Below are 20,626 nucleotides of genomic sequence, written 5' to 3' on the forward strand. Positions count from 1 at the left end.
TATTTGAACCCGATCAAAAACCCGACTTTTCTATCATTTTCCGTTTTTATTTTGCAAATTTCTTATTTCAAAAGACATTTTCTATTTTTTTTATTTTTTTATTTTATTTTATTTTTTTTTGTTTTTTTTTGTTTTTTTTTTTCGACTCAAGACTCACTAACTAAAAGTTCCCATCCCCACACTTGAATGTTGCATTGTCCCTAATGCAAGGATGTAAACCTGACTCCTAAAACCTAAAAACAAAAATAAATAAATAAATATACAAGTATACAAGTGGAACGACTTAGCTGAATCATATGTGAGACTGTCAGTATGCCAGTCGATACCACACATGCCCTCCAATCCAAAACGCGCTCAGCAAACTGTACTAACTCGGACACGCGAACGGAAGCGGCATCAAAATCAACCTATCACTCAAAACATACTAAACCCAAAATAATATAAACCATCAAGGTATCATCACAAGTATCAACCAACCCACAACCCGACCAACCAATATATCATATCAATACAAACCGACTAACGAGGATCAAAAACAACATAAAAATAAAACAAAAGATATAACTGCTGCAAGCACTGCTGCTCCTCCTCATGCATCTCCTGCTCCACCCTGCTCTCCACCAGCAAGCTCCTCCTCTCCACCAGCGGGACCCCCTGCTGTGGCTGCAATACCGGTGGTAGCTGTATATGGAAGTGATCATACAAAACCTGAAAACCCAGCTGCATCTCATGCCTAACCTGCTCCACCCGATCGTATAAACCCTCTAAAGTAAGCGGCTCTGGCCGCGGCTGCCTGAAAGGATACTCCCGTGCTGGGAGCTGATGTCTCTGAAGTGGCACCTGGTACCGCTCCGGAATCGTGGTGGTCGCTGCCTCCTCGGCAGTCGGATCCGGAGACGGTGGTGCTGGCAGAATCTCTGTCCATGCTAGCGGCTCGATAAACGTGACGATCCTAGCTAGCTGTAAACTCCTCAACTCCACGAGAGATGGAGCGGGTCCCTCAGTCATCCTCTCCGCCGGAAACTCAGCAAACACACCCAAATTGGCTGCCAACATAGTGATATACGGCCCACCATACAATCTGGCCGTACCACCCCCCTTCTTCGGCCTCGCTAAGGACCATGCCAAAATACTAGCTAGGTTGGCCGGCCGCCTCTCAACCATGCACATCAAACAAAACAAACTGTGCTGGTTTACCTTGTCTCCCTCGTGCTTTCCTATCAAAGTAGAACATAAAATCTTGTGCACGAACCTGTAAACCGGATCTCTAATGTCTGACGCCACCAAATTGCTAGAATATGGTGAAATAGCAATGGTGTGCCAGAAACGTGCCAAATCCTCCTTCACGACACACGCCTCTGCCGGGTCTCTCAAAACCTGCCTCAATAAACCTCTAAACTCATCTGACCCAACCTCCTCAGCCGAATACAACCCTGTCGCCTCTGCAAACTGCATCAGACTCATATTGTAAACCTGTTTGCCCAACGCAAACGAAACCACATCCGGCTGATCGAACCCCCCTGGGTGCCAATAAATGAATGTGGAGTGAAACTCCATAGTCAGCTCCAGATACTGAGGCATCTCACACTCCATCGCCCACCTAAACTTATCCCCTAGAAGCTCCTGAACTCTCTCGACCTGTCCCAACTTCCTAACCAAATCCCAGTCAATCCTTTTACTCTCTAACAACTTCACCTTCTTAATTGCCTCGAATTTCATAAACTCATATGACCCCACCGTAAAACGCAACAACGGGCTCTCAACCAGCCTCTCACTCTGCCCGTGTGGGGTCCCAGCATCCCTGTATGTGATCTCTCGAAGTACCGGAGCATCCGGCTGCTCCTGTGCAGCCGCCTGAGCACGAGTATTGCGCCTCTTGCGCTTCACACCCGAAGATGATCCTTCACCTGACATCCTGTTCACAACAGATCAAATAAACATGCAAAACAGGTGAACCGTTAGTAATCACAAGCTATTTTTGGTATTTTTGAATTTTTTGATTTTTTTGGAATTTTTCTGTTGTTTTTTTTATTTATATATATATAATAAAATAATATTATAATAATGTACAATCGGACGACGGCCGTATAGCATTTCATTCGCGGCCGTTGTTCGATATAAGTGCATATCACAAAAACAACCCGAAACTAGGCCAACCTCGCCCGAATGGAGATTGAGTACGGGCGACGCGGCCTAAAATCGAGCGATGCAATAGTACGTGCACGACACGACACTAACACGACGCAACTATGACTCGAAACACACTAACGGACCCTAAACGACGCAAAACGACGCACATAACCCTAAAAACGACACTTATGACTCATTTTACAAAAATTTACACTTTTACCCCCTCCCGGCACCTTGCTCGCCCTCGAGCAATCCTAAGTGCCGAGAAAACATCACACACCAAGTGCAGAAGCAACGGAAGCAATGCGCGCAAAGTTTGGTGAAAAATGGAATTTTTATGAAACGGCGCGAAAAGCCTCCCCACACTTGGAGGTTACCATATCCTAAAACGAACGTCCGCGTCCAAATAACATGAACAATACATCCGCGGACAAAACCACCCCACCTATATGTATCTATCACACCCCAGGCGCACATCGCTCAAAGCAAGAAATCAATCAATCATAGCAAACCAAACCAAACCGCCCGCACCCTCTCTACACTATGACACGACTGACTCGACTCGACTGTGGTCCTGACTGAGTAACCGGACTGCTCAAACATCAGATTAGGACCTGCAGACAATGACTCGACACATAAATGACCAGCACATGAGTGATACTGACTCGATTAAACTAAAACTTTCAGACCCGACACTGCCCTAAACTGGACTCGACTCAATACAAAAAAGAAACAGAACATCAGACAAACCACTGACTCGACACATAAACATAATGCAGGAATTCATACCTTGTAGCGTAACCGAACCGAATGAACAGAACAATCTGGTGGGTGTCAACAGTGGTCTCAACAATGGTCTGGTGGTTGGCGATGAGGTGGCAGTTGACGGGTAGTGGTGGATGGAATGGAGGTGATTAACAGTGGGTGTGGTGAATGGTGGGTTATCGTGGTGGTGATGGGTGGTGAAGGGAGGTAGTGATGGGTGGCGGTTGACGGTTGAGATGAGGATGGTGTATGGCGGTGGGAGTAGAAACTGGTGTATGGCGGTTGTGAATGGTGGTGTTTGGTGGGTTGTGAATCGCCGGTGGAGTAGAAAACAGGTTAGGGTTTGAAAATGACATCGATTTGGGGTTTTGAAAAGGTGCCGACTGATACTGTTCACGCGACCCGCGTGAAGTGTGAAGCCATTATGAAGCGGGTCGCTTAAACTTGATTATTTTTAAAACCCTTTAACACCCAAGCGACCCGCGTGAAATGTAATGGTAAGTGAAGGCGGGCCGCGAGTGATCATTTATTTTGCACTTCCTTTTAAGTCCAAGCGGGCCGCGAGTGATAGGGAAGAACCCTACGCGGGCCGCATGGACAGCACAAAACTGCTGTTTGGTTAACAGCAACAGCAGTTTACAGCAGAAATTCATTTTCATTAATCCCCATTTTACCCCCTGCATTTATTTTCGCGTTTTCAGCGTTAAACGTACCCGTGCAGCTGTTCGACGATCGACTTCGGCCTCGTAAAGGTGATGAAACCTGCAAAAACACTTACGACACACACAAGACGCAAGAACACACAAAACGACACAAATGACGCAAAAACTCGCAAAAACTAAACTAAAGACACGACACGGATAACGACGCAATATACAAACTCTACACTTGAGTTTTCACTCAAGAACCTACGTGGCGGTGCTAGGCGGGTCCGAAAGAGGAACGGTTTCCTCTTCGGCGGTATCGATGGGACCTCTTATGTAGTGTTTCAACCTATGCCCGTTTACCTTCCACACATGCGAACTCTCCTCATCAAACAACTCAACGGTACCATACGGGAAAACCTCCTTCACGACGTACGGCCCGGACCATCTCGACTTCAATTTCCCGGCGATCAATTTCAACCTCGAATTGAATAATAGCACCCGATCGCCCACTTTAAACTCCTTCAACTTTCGCAACTTCCTATCATGCAACGCTTTCGACTTCTCCTTGATACTCCAAGAACGATCATACGTGGCGTCACGAAGCGCCTCTAACTCATGGATTTGGAAAAATCGTCTCCTAGCGGCCTTGGTCAAATCTAAATTCACCGTTTTGAGCGCCCAAAGAGCCTGATGCTCTAACTCGACCGGTTAGTGACACGCTTTCCCGTAGACGATCATAAACGGTGTCGTACCTAATGGCGTCTTGTAGGCAGTTCGAAAAGCCCACAACGCATCGTCCAACTTGTCGGACCAATCTTGCCTACTCTTCCCTACCGTCTTCTCCAAAATCCGCTTCACTCCTCGATTCGCGTTCTCCACTTGACCGCTCGTTTGTGGATGATACGCGGTGGACAAGCGGTGCGTAACTCCATATCTCTCCAACGCCTTCTCCATAACCGCATTGCAAAAATGCGTGCCGCGATCACTAATAATGGCTCTAGGCGTACCAAATCGCGTAAACAACTTCTTCAAGAACCTCACCACCACTCGTGCATCATTCGTAGGCGAAGCTTGAGCTTCCACCCACTTCGAAACGTAGTCAATCGCAACGAGGATGTACCGATTTCCACTCGAAGATGGGAATGGTCCCATGAAATCGATGCCCCAAACGTCAAAGACTTCCAACACTTGAATGGGATTCTGGGGCATCTCATCCTTGGATGAGATGTTGCCGGTCCGCTGGCACCGGTCACACTTCCTAACAAACTCGGCCGCATCATCTACCACCGTCGGCCAATAGAAACCACAATCAAACACCTTCTGTGCGGTCACATGCGCACCATGGTGTCCTCCAGTCAAACCCTCATGCACGTGTCTCAGGATCCCCGCACCTTCTTCCCTACTAACACACCTCCTCAGGACTCGATCACCGCCTATCCTGAAGAGATAGGGATCGTCCCAAATGTACTTCCTAGCGTCCCTCGTCAACTTGCGCTTCTCCTGCAAACTCAAACTCTCCATCACAAACCCATCGGCCAAATAATTGGCTATATCGCTGAACCACGGGAGGTCCACGGCTCCAGCCGTGACAGCATCAATAGACTCGTGAGGGAATCTGTCTCCTATCGCCTCCTCACGAATCTCCTCATGCTTCGGATCCTCTAGGCGAGACAAGTGGTCCGCCGCCACATTTTCTGCCCCCTTCTTATCCTTAATTTCAATGTCGAACTCGGAAAGAAGCAGAATCCATCGTATAAGACGCGGCTTCGCGTCCTTCTTCTGAAACAAGTGACGCAGAGCAGAATGATCAGTGAACACGACGGTTTTCGAAAGAACGAGATATGATCGGAATTTATCGAACGCGAACACGACCGCCAACAACTCCTTCTCCGTAGTGGTGTAATTTTCCTGGGCATCATTCAGCGTTTTACTCGCGTAGTAAATCGGGTGAAAATGCTTCTCCCGTCTCTGCCCTAACACCGCACCAACTGCGTAGTCACTCGCATCGCACATCAGCTCGAATGGTAAGCTCCAATCAGGCGATACGAGGATCGGTGCACTCACTAATCTCTCCTTCAGAAACTCAAACGCTCGAAGGCACTCCTCGTCAAAGACGAAAGGAACGTCCTTCTCCAGCAATCGCGTCATGGGGCGAGTGATTTTGGAAAAATCCCTAATGAAGCGCCTATAAAATCCCGCATGACCGAGAAAACTACGAACCGACTTGACACTAGTCGGCGGAGGAAGCTGGCTAATCGTATCTATCTTCGCTCTATCAACCTCAATACCTGCTCGCGAAATCTTGTGCCCTAGCACAATCCCCTCAGTCACCATGAAGTGACACTTCTCCCAGTTCAGCATCAACTTCGTCTCCACGCATCTCTTCAACATCCTCTAAAGATTCGCTAAACACTGATCGAAAGAACTACCATACACTGAGAAATCATCCATAAAAACCTCCATCGAACTCTCGACCATATCCTGAAAGATCGCAATCATACAACGCTGAAATGTAGCAGGAGCGTTACATAATCCAAACGGCATGCGTCGGTACGCGTATGTGCCATAAGGACATGTAAAAGTGGTTTTCTCCTGATCCTCTGGTGCAATAGGAATCTGGAAATAACCCGAAAACCCGTCGAGAAAGCAATAGAACTGCTGACCCGCGAGACGCTCAAGCATCTGATCAATGAATGGGAGCGGAAAATGATCTTTACGAGTGGCGTCATTTAACTTTCGATAGTCAATGCACACACGCCAACCCGTAACAGTACGAGACGGAATAAGCTCATTCTTCGAATTCAGAACCACCGTCATCCCCCCTTTCTTCGGGACAACCTGCGTAGGACTCACCCAAGCTGAATCAGAAATATGATAGATCAACCCAGACTCCAGCAACTTCATCACCTCCTTCTTCACTACCTCCTGCATATTCGGATTCAACCGACGCTGTGGCTGCACTACAGGCTTGAAAACGTCCTCCATCAGAATGCGATGAGTGCAAAAGGTAGGGCTGATGCCCTTGATATCGGATAACCTCCATGCAATCGCATCACTGTGCTCTCTAAGCACCTCAATCAACCTCGCCTTCTCCTCCTCTGTCAACTTCGAAGAAATGATGACAGGCATACTCGGCTTCTCTCCTAGAAACGCGTACTCGAGATGGGATGGAAGAACCTTAAGTTCTAAAGGCGGTGGAATCTCTACCGGAGTACTCTCATCACTAATCGCATCGAGCCCTAATGGCTCAGTACTAACCTCGTCACTCTCATCTAAACGCTCCTCCTCTACCTCATCTACCTCATCCTCAGAATGCTCGTCAACAACTCCCTCACCTACCAGATCGGCTCCACTAATGTACTCGAAGCACGTGTCGACACAAGATATGAATGAATTGAGAAAATAGACGGAATGACACGGCCCACTAACATCATCTCCACAACTAGGATGCTGCATCGCTCTATCGATCTCAAATGTGACAACCTCGTCACCCGCACGAAGAGAAATCTTACCGTCAAAGACGTCAATGATCGCCTTTGCGGTTCGAAGGAATGGACGGCCAAGAATAATAGGAACTCTCTCATCGGCCTCCATATCAAGCACAACGAAGTCTACTGGGAACACAAACCTATCGACTTTCACCAGCAAATTCTCTACTACCCCATGAGGATACTTGACTGATCGGTCAGCCATTATTAGTGATCGCGGCACGCATTTTTGCAATGCGGTTATGGAGAAGGCGTTGGAGAGATATGGAGTTACGCACCGCTTGTCCACCGCGTATCATCCACAAACGAGCGGTCAAGTGGAGAACGCGAATCGAGGAGTGAAGCGGATTTTGGAGAAGACGGTAGGGAAGAGTAGGCAAGATTGGTCCGACAAGTTGGACGATGCGTTGTGGGCTTTTCGAACCGCCTACAAGACGCCATTAGGTACGACACCGTTTATGATCGTCTACGGGAAAGCGTGTCACTTACCGGTCGAGTTAGAGCATCGGGCTCTTTGGGCGCTCAAAACGGTGAATTTAGATTTGACCGAGGCCGCTAGGAGACGATTTTTCCAAATCCATGAGTTAGAGGCGCTTCGTGACACCGCGTATGATCGTTCTTGGAGTATCAAGGAGAAGTCGAAAGCGTTGCATGATAGGAAGTTGCGAAAGTTGAAGGAGTTTAAAGTGGGCGATCGGGTGCTATTATTCAATTCGAGGTTGAAATTGATCGCCGGGAAATTGAAGTCGAGATGGTCCGGGCCGTACGTCGTGAAGGAGGTTTTCCCGTATGGTACCGTTGAGTTGTTTGATGAGGAGAGTTCGCATGTGTGGAAGGTAAACGGGCATAGGTTGAAACACTACATAGGAGGTCCCATCGATACCGCCGAAGAGGAAACCGTTCCTCTTTCGGACCCGCCTAGCACCGCCACGTAGGTTCTTGAGTGAAAACTCAAGTGTAGAGTTTGTATATTGCGTCGTTATCCGTGTCGTGTCTTTAGTTTAGTTTTTGCGAGTTTTTGCGTCATTTGTGTCGTTTTGTGTGTTCTTGCGTCTTGTGTGTGTCGTAAGTGTTTTTGCAGGTTTCATCACCTTTACGAGGCCGAAGTCGATCGTCGAACAGCTGCACGGGTACGTTTAACGCTGAAAACGCGAAAATAAATGCAGGGGGTAAAATGGGGATTAATGAAAATGAATTTCTGCTGTAAACTGCTGTTGCTGTTAACCAAACAGCAGTTTTGTGCTGTCCATGCGGCCCGCGTAGGGTTCATCCCTATCACTCGCGGCCCGCCTGGACTTAAAAGGAAGTGCAAAATAAATGATCACTCGCGGCCCGCCTTCACTTACCATTACATTTCACGCGGGTCGCTTGGGTGTTAAAGGGTTTTAAAAATAATCAAGTTTAAGCGACCCGCTTCATAATGGCTTCACACTTCACGCGGGTCGCGTGAACAGTATCAGTCGGCACCTTTTCAAAACCCCAAATCGATGTCATTTTCAAACCCTAACCTGTTTTCTACTCCACCGGCGATTCACAACCCACCAAACACCACCATTCACAACCGCCATACACCAGTTTCTACTCCCACCGCCATACACCATCCTCATCTCAACCGTCAACCGCCACCCATCACTACCTCCCTTCACCACCCATCACCACCACGATAACCCACCATTCACCACACCCACTGTTAATCACCACCATTCCATCCACCACTACCCGTCAACTGCCACCTCATCGCCAACCACTAGACCATTGTTGAGACCACTGTTGACACCCACCAGATTGTTCTGTTCATTCGGTTCGGTTACGCTACAAGGTATGAATTCCTGCATTATGTTTATGTGTCGAGTCAGTGGTTTGTCTGATGTTCTGTTTCTTTTTTGTATTGAGTCGAGTCCAGTTTAGGGCAGTGTCGGGTCTGAAAGTTTTAGTTTAATCGAGTCAGTATCACTCATGTGCTGGTCATTTATGTGTCGAGTCATTGTCTGCAGGTCCTAATCTGATGTTTGAGCAGTCCGGTTACTCAGTCAGGACCACAGTCGAGTCGAGTCAGTCGTGTCATAGTGTAGAGAGGGTGCGGGCGGTTTGGTTTGGTTTGCTATGATTGATTGATTTCTTGCTTTGAGCGATGTGCGCCTGGGGTGTGATAGATACATATAGGTGGGGTGGTTTTGTCCGCGGATGTATTGTTCATGTTATTTGGACGCGGACGTTCGTTTTAGGATATGGTAACCTCCAAGTGTGGGGAGGCTTTTCGCGCCGTTTCATAAAAATTCCATTTTTCACCAAACTTTGCGCGCATTGCTTCCGTTGCTTCTGCACTTGGTGTGTGATGTTTTCTCGGCACTTAGGATTGCTCGAGGGCGAGCAAGGTGCCGGGAGGGGGTAAAAGTGTAAATTTTTGTAAAATGAGTCATAAGTGTCGTTTTTAGGGTTATGTGCGTCGTTTTGCGTCGTTTAGGGTCCGTTAGTGTGTTTCGAGTCATAGTTGCGTCGTGTTAGTGTCGTGTCGTGCACGTACTATTGCATCGCTCGATTTTAGGCCGCGTCGCCCGTACTCAATCTCCATTCGGGCGAGGTTGGCCTAGTTTCGGGTTGTTTTTGTGATATGCACTTATATCGAACAACGGCCGCGAATGAAATGCTATACGGCCGTCGTCCGATTGTACATTATTATAATATTATTTTATTATATATATATAAATAAAAAAAACAACAGAAAAATTCCAAAAAAATCAAAAAATTCAAAAATACCAAAAATAGCTTGTGATTACTAACGGTTCACCTGTTTTGCATGTTTATTTGATCTGTTGTGAACAGGATGTCAGGTGAAGGATCATCTTCGGGTGTGAAGCGCAAGAGGCGCAATACTCGTGCTCAGGCGGCTGCACAGGAGTAGCCTGATGCTCCGGTACTTCGAGAGATCACATACAGGGATGCTGGGACCCCACACGGGCAGAGTGAGAGGCTGGTTGAGAGCCCGTTGTTGCGTTTTACGGTGGGGTCATATGAGTTTATGAAATTCGAGGCAATTAAGAAGGTGAAGTTGTTAGAGAGTAAAAGGATTGACTGGGATTTGGTTAGGAAGTTGGGACAGGTCGAGAGAGTTCAGGAGCTTCTAGGGGATAAGTTTAGGTGGGCGATGGAGTGTGAGATGCCTCAGTATCTGGAGCTGACTATGGAGTTTCACTCCACATTCATTTATAGGCACCCAGGGGGGTTCGATCAGCCGGATGTGGTTTCGTTTGCGTTGGGCAAACAGGTTTACAATATGAGTCTGATGCAGTTTGCAGAGGCGACAGGGTTGTATTCGGCTGAGGAGGTTGGGTCAGATGAGTTTAGAGGTTTATTGAGGCAGGTTTTGAGAGACCCGGCAGAGGCGTGTGTCGTGAAGGAGGATTTGGCACGTTTCTGGCACACCATTGCTATTTCACCATATTCTAGCAATTTGGTGGCGTCAGACATTAGAGATCCGGTTTACAGGTTCGTGCACAAGATTTTATGTTCTACTTTGATAGGAAAGCACGAGGGAGACAAGGTAAACCAGCACAGTTTGTTTTGTTTGATGTGCATGGTTGAGAGGCGGCCGGCCAACCTAGCTAGTATTTTGGCATGGTCCTTAGCGAGGCCGAAGAAGGGGGGTGGTACGGCCAGATTGTATGGTGGGCCGTATATCACTATGTTGGCAGCCAATTTGGGTGTGTTTGCTGAGTTTCTGGCGGAGAGGATGACTGAGGGACCCGCTCCATCTCTCGTGGAGTTGAGGAGTTTACAGCTAGCTAGGATCGTCACGTTTATCGAGCCGCTAGCATGGACAGAGATTCTGCCAGCACCACCGTCTCCGGATCCGACTGCCGAGGAGGCAGCGACCCCCACGATTCCGGAGCGGTACCAGGTGCCACTTCAGAGACATCAGCTCCCAGCACGGGAGTATCCTTTCAGGCAGCCACGGCCAGAGCCGCTTACTTTAGAGGGTTTATACGATCGGGTGGAGCAGGTTAGGCATGAGATGCAGCTGGGTTTTCAGGTTTTGTATGATCACTTCCATATACAGCTACCACCGGTATTGCAGCCACAGCAGGGGGGTCCCGCTGGTGGAGAGGAGGAGCCTGCTGGTGGAGAGCAGGGTGGAGCAGGAGATGCATGAGGAGGAGCAGCAGTGCTTGCAGCAGTTATATCTTTTGTTTTATTTTTATGCTGTTTTTGATCCTCGTTAGTCGGTTTGTATTGATATGATATATTGGTTGGTCGGGTTGTGGGTTGGTTGATACTTGTGATGATACCTTGATGGTTTATATTATTTTGGGTTTAGTATGTTTTGAGTGATAGGTTGATTTTGATGCCGCTTCCGTTCGCGTGTCCGAGTTAGTACAGTTTGCTGAGCGCGTTTTGGATTAGAGGGCATGTGTGGTATCGACTGGCATACTGACAGTCTCACATATGATTCAGCTAAGTCGTTCCACTTGTATACTTGTATATTTATTTATTTATTTTTGTTTTTAGGTTTTAGGAGTCAGGTTTACATCCTTGCATTAGGGACAATGCAACATTCAAGTGTGGGGATGGGAACTTTTAGTTAGTGAGTCTTGAGTCGAAAAAAAAAAAAACAAAACAAAAAAAAATAAAATAAAATAAAATAAAAAAATAAAAAAAAATAGAAAATGTCTTTTGAAATAAGAAATTTGCAAAATAAAAACGGAAAATGATAGAAAAGTCGGGTTTTTGATCGGGTTCAAATAATAATAATATGAGATAAAAAAATCGTGCTTGTGTCTAGTTTGGGATGCGCGGGTAGGCTTGATTCGGTTTCGGGTTCCTTTGATATTAATTATACCTAATTGTCGGTCTACTAGTGGGTTCTCATCTAGGGAAAGTGGGGAAATTGAAACCGCCAATAATAGTATAAGGGATGCCGTTATAAGCTAAGATCGTTAGAGTTTTTGGTCATTATCTCGTTGAAAAAAAAATAATAAAATAAATAAGCGAGCTAGAAACTAAATGAAAGTAGCCATTCTATGTAATCTGTGGTTGGGGATAGGGACTCTACAGCCGGAATACCGCTAGAATGTGTGAAATCGACCTTGCAAAATAAATAAAAAGTACCGAGGCCTATGTAATCTGTGGTTGGGGATAGCGACTCTACAGCCGGAATACCTCTAGGATGAGGGAAAGCAACGTCTACGCTCGTAAATGTGAAAAAAAAAATGGAAGAATAGATTTGATTTTAAACTCTCTTGATCTTGGTATAAGGCGGTTAGGAAATAACCCAGTGGTGGTTCCTTTTGTCCAATAAGCTTGAGGGGGGAGTAGGTGGACTTGCAATTCGTAGCGTGAGACCCTAGGTGGATTGACCGAACTTGAACCTAAATTGCATGATAAGGGCTTGAAACCGGGTTGGGTTTAAGAGGATCATTATACTTGCAATCGCGGCTAACACGAGTATCGATTTAATAAAATAATCTAAGCTTTTGTCCCGATCGACTATCTTGACTATGATTCCGTTTGCATTATTCTTTTTCGAGGACGAAAAAAAGATAAGTGTGGGGATATTTGATGTATTGCAAAATACATCGGTATTCGCGTCGGTTTTAGTCGTTAGTCAGTTAGTTTTAGTGTCGGTTTAGGTTAGAATGTACATACTTTTGATTTATTTGTGTTTCCAGGTCTTTACAGCCAAAAGGAGTAAAAACGAGCAGAAATCTGGAAAGGCGGAAGACTGGCACGGAAACCGAGGAAGTCGGGAGCTGAAACAAAGAAAAATTACAGTTCTGGAGCTCCCAGGCGGGCCGCGTGGACTTAACAGGCATCTTCTCGCGCCCCGCATTGACTTAAAGGAAGAATTAAAAGAATAACAACCTCTCGCGCCCCGCGTCAACTTAGGCATGATCATTAGGCGGGCCGCGAGAGCTTTGGAAAAGATGTTCAGGATTTAAACCCTTAGGCGACCCGCGTTATCTCGACCCATTTCTTTACGCGGGCCGCCTGAAGAGTCTGTGTCGGCAGAAGGTTGCGGATTGCATGGCAAGTTAGGGTTTTTGGTTATATAATAACATATACGCGTGCACAGCCGGACAGAGACGAACTTGGGCATCTTAGGGCAAGGATTGGCTGCTGATTGAAGGCTGTGGACGTGGTTGGAGCATCTTGGAAGCTTGGAATCATCGGGATAGCACTTTGGAGCATTCGGGAGTGAAGATTCGGGTTCTATATACCTTTTTCTTTCGTCCTTCGTTTGTTTAAACCTTGTTACCCATGAATTCAGATTATACAATGTTTTTGATTATGTTATTGATGATGTTTTCCGGCTAAAACCATAAACTACCTAGGCGATGACTATGGCATAACAAAGTTTGGATTTTTATTTGATTATTGATGTGGTTGTGGACTTTCTTGTATTGTAAACGCTATGATAGTTTGTCTTGGTGCGTATGTGTGCTTGTGATTATTTTATTATTGTTTATTTGTTCCATTCGATTCTTGGTGACGGTCTTTATCACGGAATAGAGTCGGATTAGGGTTCTTGATTTAGGTGAGTGTCTATATCACATAAATAAGTCATTAATCCTTTAGGGTGAAAAGTGCACTAGTAACCTTAGGAACAATATTCGGTAATTAATTAAAATCAAGTGTGCTGCTAGACTCGTCGCGGAAAGGCTCAAGGATATTAATAGGTCTCGGAGTAGTTATAAGGAATTAACCACCCATTGTCTATTAAGCCAAGATTAAACCCATAGTTGCTTTAGACGTTCGCGCGGCAAAGTAGAGCGTCTTACATAAGCACTTTCAAGAAACTAGAGGACGGACAAGAAATCTAGAAAACCGGTGAGCATAACATCCTAGGTAGTGCCACAAGAATCGCCTCGAGAGTGTTTGAGGGGCTTAGTGGTATCTTAATAGGTTTAGCATTAGAAGATCCCGGTTCCACACCACATCATTATCATATAAGAATCCATTCTGAGTTTAGCCTGCGTCTAGCCTAGGTAGTCTTCATTCTCACTGATCAGACCCTTCGTTTGAGTTCGTGTCTAGCTTTCTAGTATTATTTTATTATTTTACTTAGGATTTTTAGAAACCCCCCCTGTTGATGCATATTTTGTCTATCGCCTTCGTCAATCCGAGTCGTAGTGAAAAGCCGGAAGGAATCAAGTGCATAATGTCATATTTAGTTAGAAATGGCAAGGTGGCAAACTTGTAATTAGTGTGAACTTTCATTAAATAGCCTTGACCATATAAATAGGGGATTATGTCACTAGTTTAGTAAGACTTTTGGAGATCTAGATAGAAGATTTGGAGAAGACTTGGAGAGAAGACTTTCTAGAGAGAGAAAGTAGAGAGAGAAAGTATTGTATTTGTGATTCTTGTACCGTACACGTCAAGTTTAGCAATGGAATCACATTAGTAGTACGTTATCGTGTGTTCGGTCACGTTCGTTCACGGATTCCGCACGTGAAACGTTCGTTACGCAATCGAACAGTCGCAAAACCGGTCCTACAAGTGGTATCAGAGCTAGGAGCTCGATTGCAAGATCAAACACATCATTTTCGTACTAGATTTGAGCCGATTCAGATCCGATTTCTCCTATTTCTTCATCTTCTACCTACTTTTCACGTTTTTCATCGTTTTTCATCAAATTGAACAGGTAAATACGGTCCGTTTCGTCTGATTTTTGGATATGATGTGCGTTTAGACTCGATCTACAACCCTACCAAGTTTCAGCTCGAAACTCAAAGCCGTTTTGGAGAAATCGCAGTTTTTCGGTCCGAAATTCGCGTCAAAATTCAGCTCTTGTTCGCTTTTTTGGTAAGAAGTGTGGATCGCTTTTTGGTATTAATAAACAATTTAGTATGTCGTGTCAGTTTGAGTCTAGATAGAGTCGTAGCGTAGTCAGTAGAGTCTCATGGGTTCGACACTCGGACTTACTTTAGCTTTACTACGTCGATCGGTTCACTTGCCGGTTGCGTGTTTTTAGGGTTTAGGTCGAGTCTTAGTTTTATAAATTTAAAGCTTAGAGAGTCTAGAAATAGGGTAATTTAGTTAGTTTTATTTGACCCATTTTCAGCACATTACTTACTTAACTAACGAAACGGTTATGTGGTGTTTGTCGGATGTTCAAGTCTTTCATAAGTGAGGAATGATTGAAGATCGAGTCAGGACGCGGATAGACGGGGGCGTGGTCACGTAGTCAATTGAAGTTGTGATTCTGTTGAATGTAATAAGAAAGAATGAACGATGTAACACCGAAATAATATTTATATAATGGTTTCTAAGTATCTTAACTTGTTTTAATGAAAAAAAGTTATGGTTCGCATTTTCGCTACATGTTTTTCTATTAAAACAATTTAGAGTGTTACAATAGCATAAAGCTAAGAACATTAATATGAATAATATCCAACTAGTAATTAAGTCATCAAAGAAGCTTAGGCAGTACAACTGTAACATGCCATATTTTCGTACTTTCTATTTTTAGAAACTTTTATGTACTTCATTTCAATACTTGTAATCCGAGATAATTGATCATGATGGAAAATCATATTTTATATCAATCATGTTAGACTCATACTTGTACATTATGCAATCAATCACCAAATACGTGTTTGTAGACAAAACCGAACCATACTTTAAGTTTATATTCGCTTCAGAGTGTGATCATACGTGTTTTATACTTACATACACCTTAAGTACCAAAAAACATGCTTAATTATGAGTTTTAGCAAAAAAAATGATTGAATTATCAAACTCTAGGGGTCAAATTGCAAATTCTGGAACGTTTCTTGAAATTCTGCACATTCGCATGAGCATGCACTTGACATGCATGACCATGCGAGTTGTGATCCGCATGACCATGCAGGTCTGTTCACCCAACTACGGGTTTTAATGTTTCATCCACCTTTTCAACCCCCAACCACCTTAAACATTTAATTTGACCTAAGCCACTTTTCCTACTTATAAATACCCTTTTCCTCCACACTTTCTAAACACTTTACACTCTCTCAAATCACTCCCAAATCCTCCCAAATCTCCAAAATCTCCAAGTGTTGGCAGATTGTATCAAGGTTCAAAACCTCTAGGAGTGTTTCCAAAAGTTTACCATGGTTGGAACATCACCATTTTGAGGCCCAAAGTGGGATTTAAAATTCTTTTTTTGTTAAACTTTTCAAAACATTGTTCATCCTACTTCATTTCTTGAACATCTTCAAGTTGCTACAGGTTGGTGGGGGTTTTAAAAGGATGACCCCTCAATACGCCTTCCTCCATTACACACACACTCTCTCTCTACATAGACTACCTTCCTGGCGATTCTTCGGCGAGTTATCGACGACTTTAGGTAACTATTTTGTTGTTTTGTTGTCGTATGTTGGTTGATCATCTTGGTGTTTTTATTTTCGTCTTTATATTACTTTGTTTGGTTGGTTTTTATCTTCGCGATGTTGTCGGATTATCCTACGGAGGTGACGTGAAAATATGCTTATTGGTAACTGTTTGTGTACCCAAAATGTATTTTATGGTTTGTTTTTACACGATTGAGCATTTTTGCATGTCGGTTGCTTTTGCGGATTGGTTTCTGATGTTGGCTATCATGTTGTTTTTTTCTTGTTTTTATGTTTTGTCATGCAATGACATACTTGCGTGTGTTTCAAAGTTGTTGGATTTTGTGCATTTAATGGTATTTGGTTGGTGGGGATGGCTCTTTAGTTGCGGAGACTATTTATACTTTTGTGGTTGGGTCTATGATGCTCTGGTGAGATGGTTGTTGTTGGATTTTTGTGTGTTAAGGTGCATTCGGTCTGTGAGGATGACCATTTAGTTGTCTGAGATTGTTTACCCTTTGTGTATGGGTCTATGATGCTATGCTTCTACGATTGTTGTTGGATAGTTGTGTATTAAAAGGTATTCGGCCGGTGAGGGTGACTCTTCAGCCTTCCGAGACTGTTTACCCTTTTGGTTGGGTATATGATGCTTTGCCGAGATGGTTGTTGCTGGAAATTTGTGTTGTATTGGTTATTCGGTGGGTGAGGATGACTCTGTTGTCGTACTAGGCTATTTACAATATGTCTACGTGTCTATGTGTCACGGCCCCCGACCCGGTTTGACCCGTTTCAGGAGCCGCGGGACAGAAATCCCGTGATATTTATTTATGTGATTTTAGCAGCGGAATTTTATCATCAGGATCGTTTTAAAGCTAAAAACTTTTCCCGATTATTTTATTTCACAATTCGGGATAAAACCCCGATAATTTACAATAACAAGATTTTACTGAGAAATCTTTATTTTTACAAAACATATTTCTTTATTTTATAATGAGCCACTATCTTAAGCTTGAAATGCTCCCCAGCACTTTTCCCGAATTACAATAGATTACCTGAAACATGTTTGAAAAAGGTTTTGTCAGTGGGAAATACTGAGTGAATCATTCAGTTTACTGAAATGACTCGTTTATTATAATTTACAGTATTAAGAGTTTTTACATATGTTTCTGATATCTACCAACTACCCACAGTATTTGTCACTCGACCGGATCTGTGACTGTGGTCATATCACCATTGGCTGCCCCAATGAATGACGTATATCACTTATTTTTAGGTTCGCCCACCTAATGTGATTAAACAGTAGTAATGTGCACAATACCCCACATACTGGCTGTAATTTGGTGATTACATAAACTTAATCACTGTAATTTATAATTCTGAAAATAATTTGGAGTATTGTAAAACAGTTGATAAAAAGAGAATGACTCACATTGCAGATTTAACACGGACAGAATATGGTTTTAGCCTTGTTAACCTAATTTAAATAGCAATGCACACAAAACCGGGTTAGTAATCAATACATCATTTACGATAACTCACGAGATCAAATTCTCACAACGAACGACAAAGTGCGATACTTAAACATCCATCGATTTAACGACGAACGACAAAGTATAACCCTATGTGGGCGGCACTTAAACATCCATTGGATATATTGATCAGTCGGAAAATGAATCGTAATAGCGATCGAGTTATTACCCTGAATTGTGGTAGCACTTCGTGATCAGTGTGTGTGTTTATAGTATTTCGACTATATCTCAGCGAACATTTAGAATTTTAACGTCGTTTCAGTGTCAGAATTCAAGTCCCAAGGCCCTCTATTTATACCCAAAATTTGCATCTCCCGCGTGTCGCGGAAGAATTCGTGGCACCTCCCGCGTATAGCCTGGGGTGTCAAAGTAGACTAGGCATGCTTCGTTACCTATCTAGCCCTGATGAGTCGACGTTGCATGCAATTTCATTTGTGACAACGAATAATAAGGATAATCGTCCATTAGGGTTTAACCCTCCTCGGGTTTTAGGGGCCCTGATCCTGATTCTGGTTGTTATGAAAATTTTAGGGTTAGTGTAGAATTACTTGGGTGTCTCAGTTAGGGTTTCCTTATTGAGTAATTATCATTCTAATTACGGATTTTAATGAGAGTTGTTACACTATGGCACTATGCTGAAACACACAAAGCTAGAAGTACAATCAATAATGCATAGAAATCTTTGACTTGGGTCACTTCAAAGGACCATGTCGTCCATTGGGTATGTGATGATTTGCTGATACGTTATTGTTTGTTACCATTGGTAACATATTGATTACATGTTTATCTTTCACATTGCTTCATTGTTGTATTTGGTTTTGTAGTGACGAGGTTATGATGATGATCGATAGTAGTAGTAATATCGGAGTTTGTAGATCCGATCTATATCTTAATTGGGCAATGTAGATGGTAATTGTGGTGTTTAGAGATTTTATCCACACCTTTTGCAACTACGATTGCGGCCATGGTAAATTTTGGGGAAAGCGAATTCCGTTGCTACAAATTCGAGCCTCTGTTCATATTATTTTGTTTTTTTTTTTCTTGGCTTATATTTTTCTTTTGATTTGTATAAGAATTGTGGTTTTGGTTGGTCATATGTAGTTTGTACGTATATTGGATTCCCATAAACATGACGACTGCAATTGGTGGATGTTTGGAAGTACCCTTTTGGTTATCTGGTCGATGATGGTGAGGGTAACCTCATCTGAGACATTTTTCTTAATTGTTATGTTGCTTAGTTGTTGCCTTTTGGGTTTACATGAGGTAAGTGGCATTCATAGTTTATTTAGTGTTCCTATGATAGCGTATTTATAGCTTATGTTTACTTTCTCATGGCTATAAAGATGTTTTTATCTAGACATGGCGACGAAAGTGGATTTAACGCAACCACTAGTTGCAGTCAATAACCCGTCCCTGTAAATCTATTTATATAATGTTAATCAACAACATCTATGCTCATTGTTGGTTGTAACATTGCCTTTCTTGGTTTTCTTTACTTTACCGTATTTTTCAATTTGTTGTTTTGTTTGTACTAGCTAGGTTTGTGGGGGCTTATGTTGGATTAGCACTTTTAATTTTTTGCTTCGTTTGTTTAACATTTGTTTATTGTTTTTGTAACAGAATGTTGACTACCCAGTTTGATGCTAATATAGTGGATAAATTCATTCCTAAGTATTTCAAGAAGCATTGGCAAAGTCCTCCTCTGAATAGGAATGAAGCCATGACCCCCTCTGAATGATATGTTTCATAGCAATCTTTTATATGTTTACGTGTTTAAGGTTGTCGGCATAGCTGATATTGGCATTCATGATTAGGCTCTTTACTTTAGCCGTTCGAGATGTCCATAATTTTAATCTGAACTTATGGCTGCTTGTGACTAACAATGGTTGATAACTGATATTGTATTGTTAGTTTTTATACCAAGTGTCGTTTAGTTTGATTAGAGTTATATTGTTGTGTACCTTGGCTATTACACCTTATGCAGAATTGTGTTTACTTTGTCGATTCATAGTTTCCTTATTGCCTGCCTAGTTGGGTGCGTATTTTAATTTCACATTTCGGCCTGGGATGCATGTGCTGGAGTAGATTACATAATGGTAGTCCTACTACTTATCATTTTATTTATTACCTACCTTTTGTTATGTTCACGGATAATGAATTATTAATTTTGTCAGTGAACCGGTACACGCAATTCCAAGACAACCGGTGTTTTTTTTTGTTATACTAGTTGATGGGCGTAACCGACAATTAAGCCCCTGTTTATGATGTACCTGCAATCGGCAGCCATTGGTAGAAAAAAAAAAGACGATGCCACAACACCATGATGCTCACACTTTGATGGTACACAAAAATTCAGTTGGGTTTCTTATGTTTTGGAAAAGTAGTATGCTTATTGTTGTAATAGTCTTTGTTATATGAAAACGAATAAGTTTATTAGTTTATATTGTATGACATTTTGTATGAAGGTGTTATGTATTCGATCGTATTGTAAGTATGTAATAACCATTAATGGTTTGTCTATGTTATAAACGATTTGCATTAATGATATCTGCGGCGCAATGCGAGCGGGCATAATCCTAGTATTATATACATAGACATAAATATAGATATGGATAATAGATATTATTCCATATATAAATTAGCAACTTTTTAATGCATTAACATTTGTACCCCAAGCTTGGGGAGTTTTTCAAAAAAAAAAAAAAAAAAAAAAAAAACTTTGATATTTCACTTTCTAACCTAAAAGTTTTATCTTT

General features: G+C 43.1%; 1 protein-coding gene across 1 annotated transcript; it reads left to right on the forward strand.

Moving 5' to 3' along the window:
* The first annotated feature begins 7,272 nt into the window (after positions 1 to 7,272).
* On the forward strand, positions 7,273 to 9,932 carry LOC110944572. The gene is made up of 2 exons (XM_022186230.2): positions 7,273 to 7,961; positions 9,854 to 9,932. The coding sequence occupies exons 1-2, from the start codon at positions 7,273 to 7,275 to the stop codon at positions 9,930 to 9,932; spliced, it is 768 nt and encodes a 255-aa protein (XP_022041922.2).
* The last annotated feature ends 10,694 nt before the right edge of the window (positions 9,933 to 20,626 follow it).

Source organism: Helianthus annuus, chromosome 6 (assembly GCF_002127325.2).
Source record: "Helianthus annuus cultivar XRQ/B chromosome 6, HanXRQr2.0-SUNRISE, whole genome shotgun sequence".
Taxonomy (NCBI): Eukaryota; Viridiplantae; Streptophyta; class Magnoliopsida; order Asterales; family Asteraceae; genus Helianthus; species Helianthus annuus.

What these genes read in the sequence shown, in the direction of transcription:
- LOC110944572 (XM_022186230.2), top strand. Translation starts at nt 7,273, where the DNA reads ATGGAGAAGGCGTTGGAGAGATATGGAGTTACGCACCGCTTGTCCACC. An exon ending in GACCCGCCTAGCACCGCCAC is followed by an intron (nt 7,962 to 9,853) that starts GTAGGTTCTTGA and finishes TGTTGTGAACAG; the next exon opens with GATGTCAGGTGAAGGATCAT.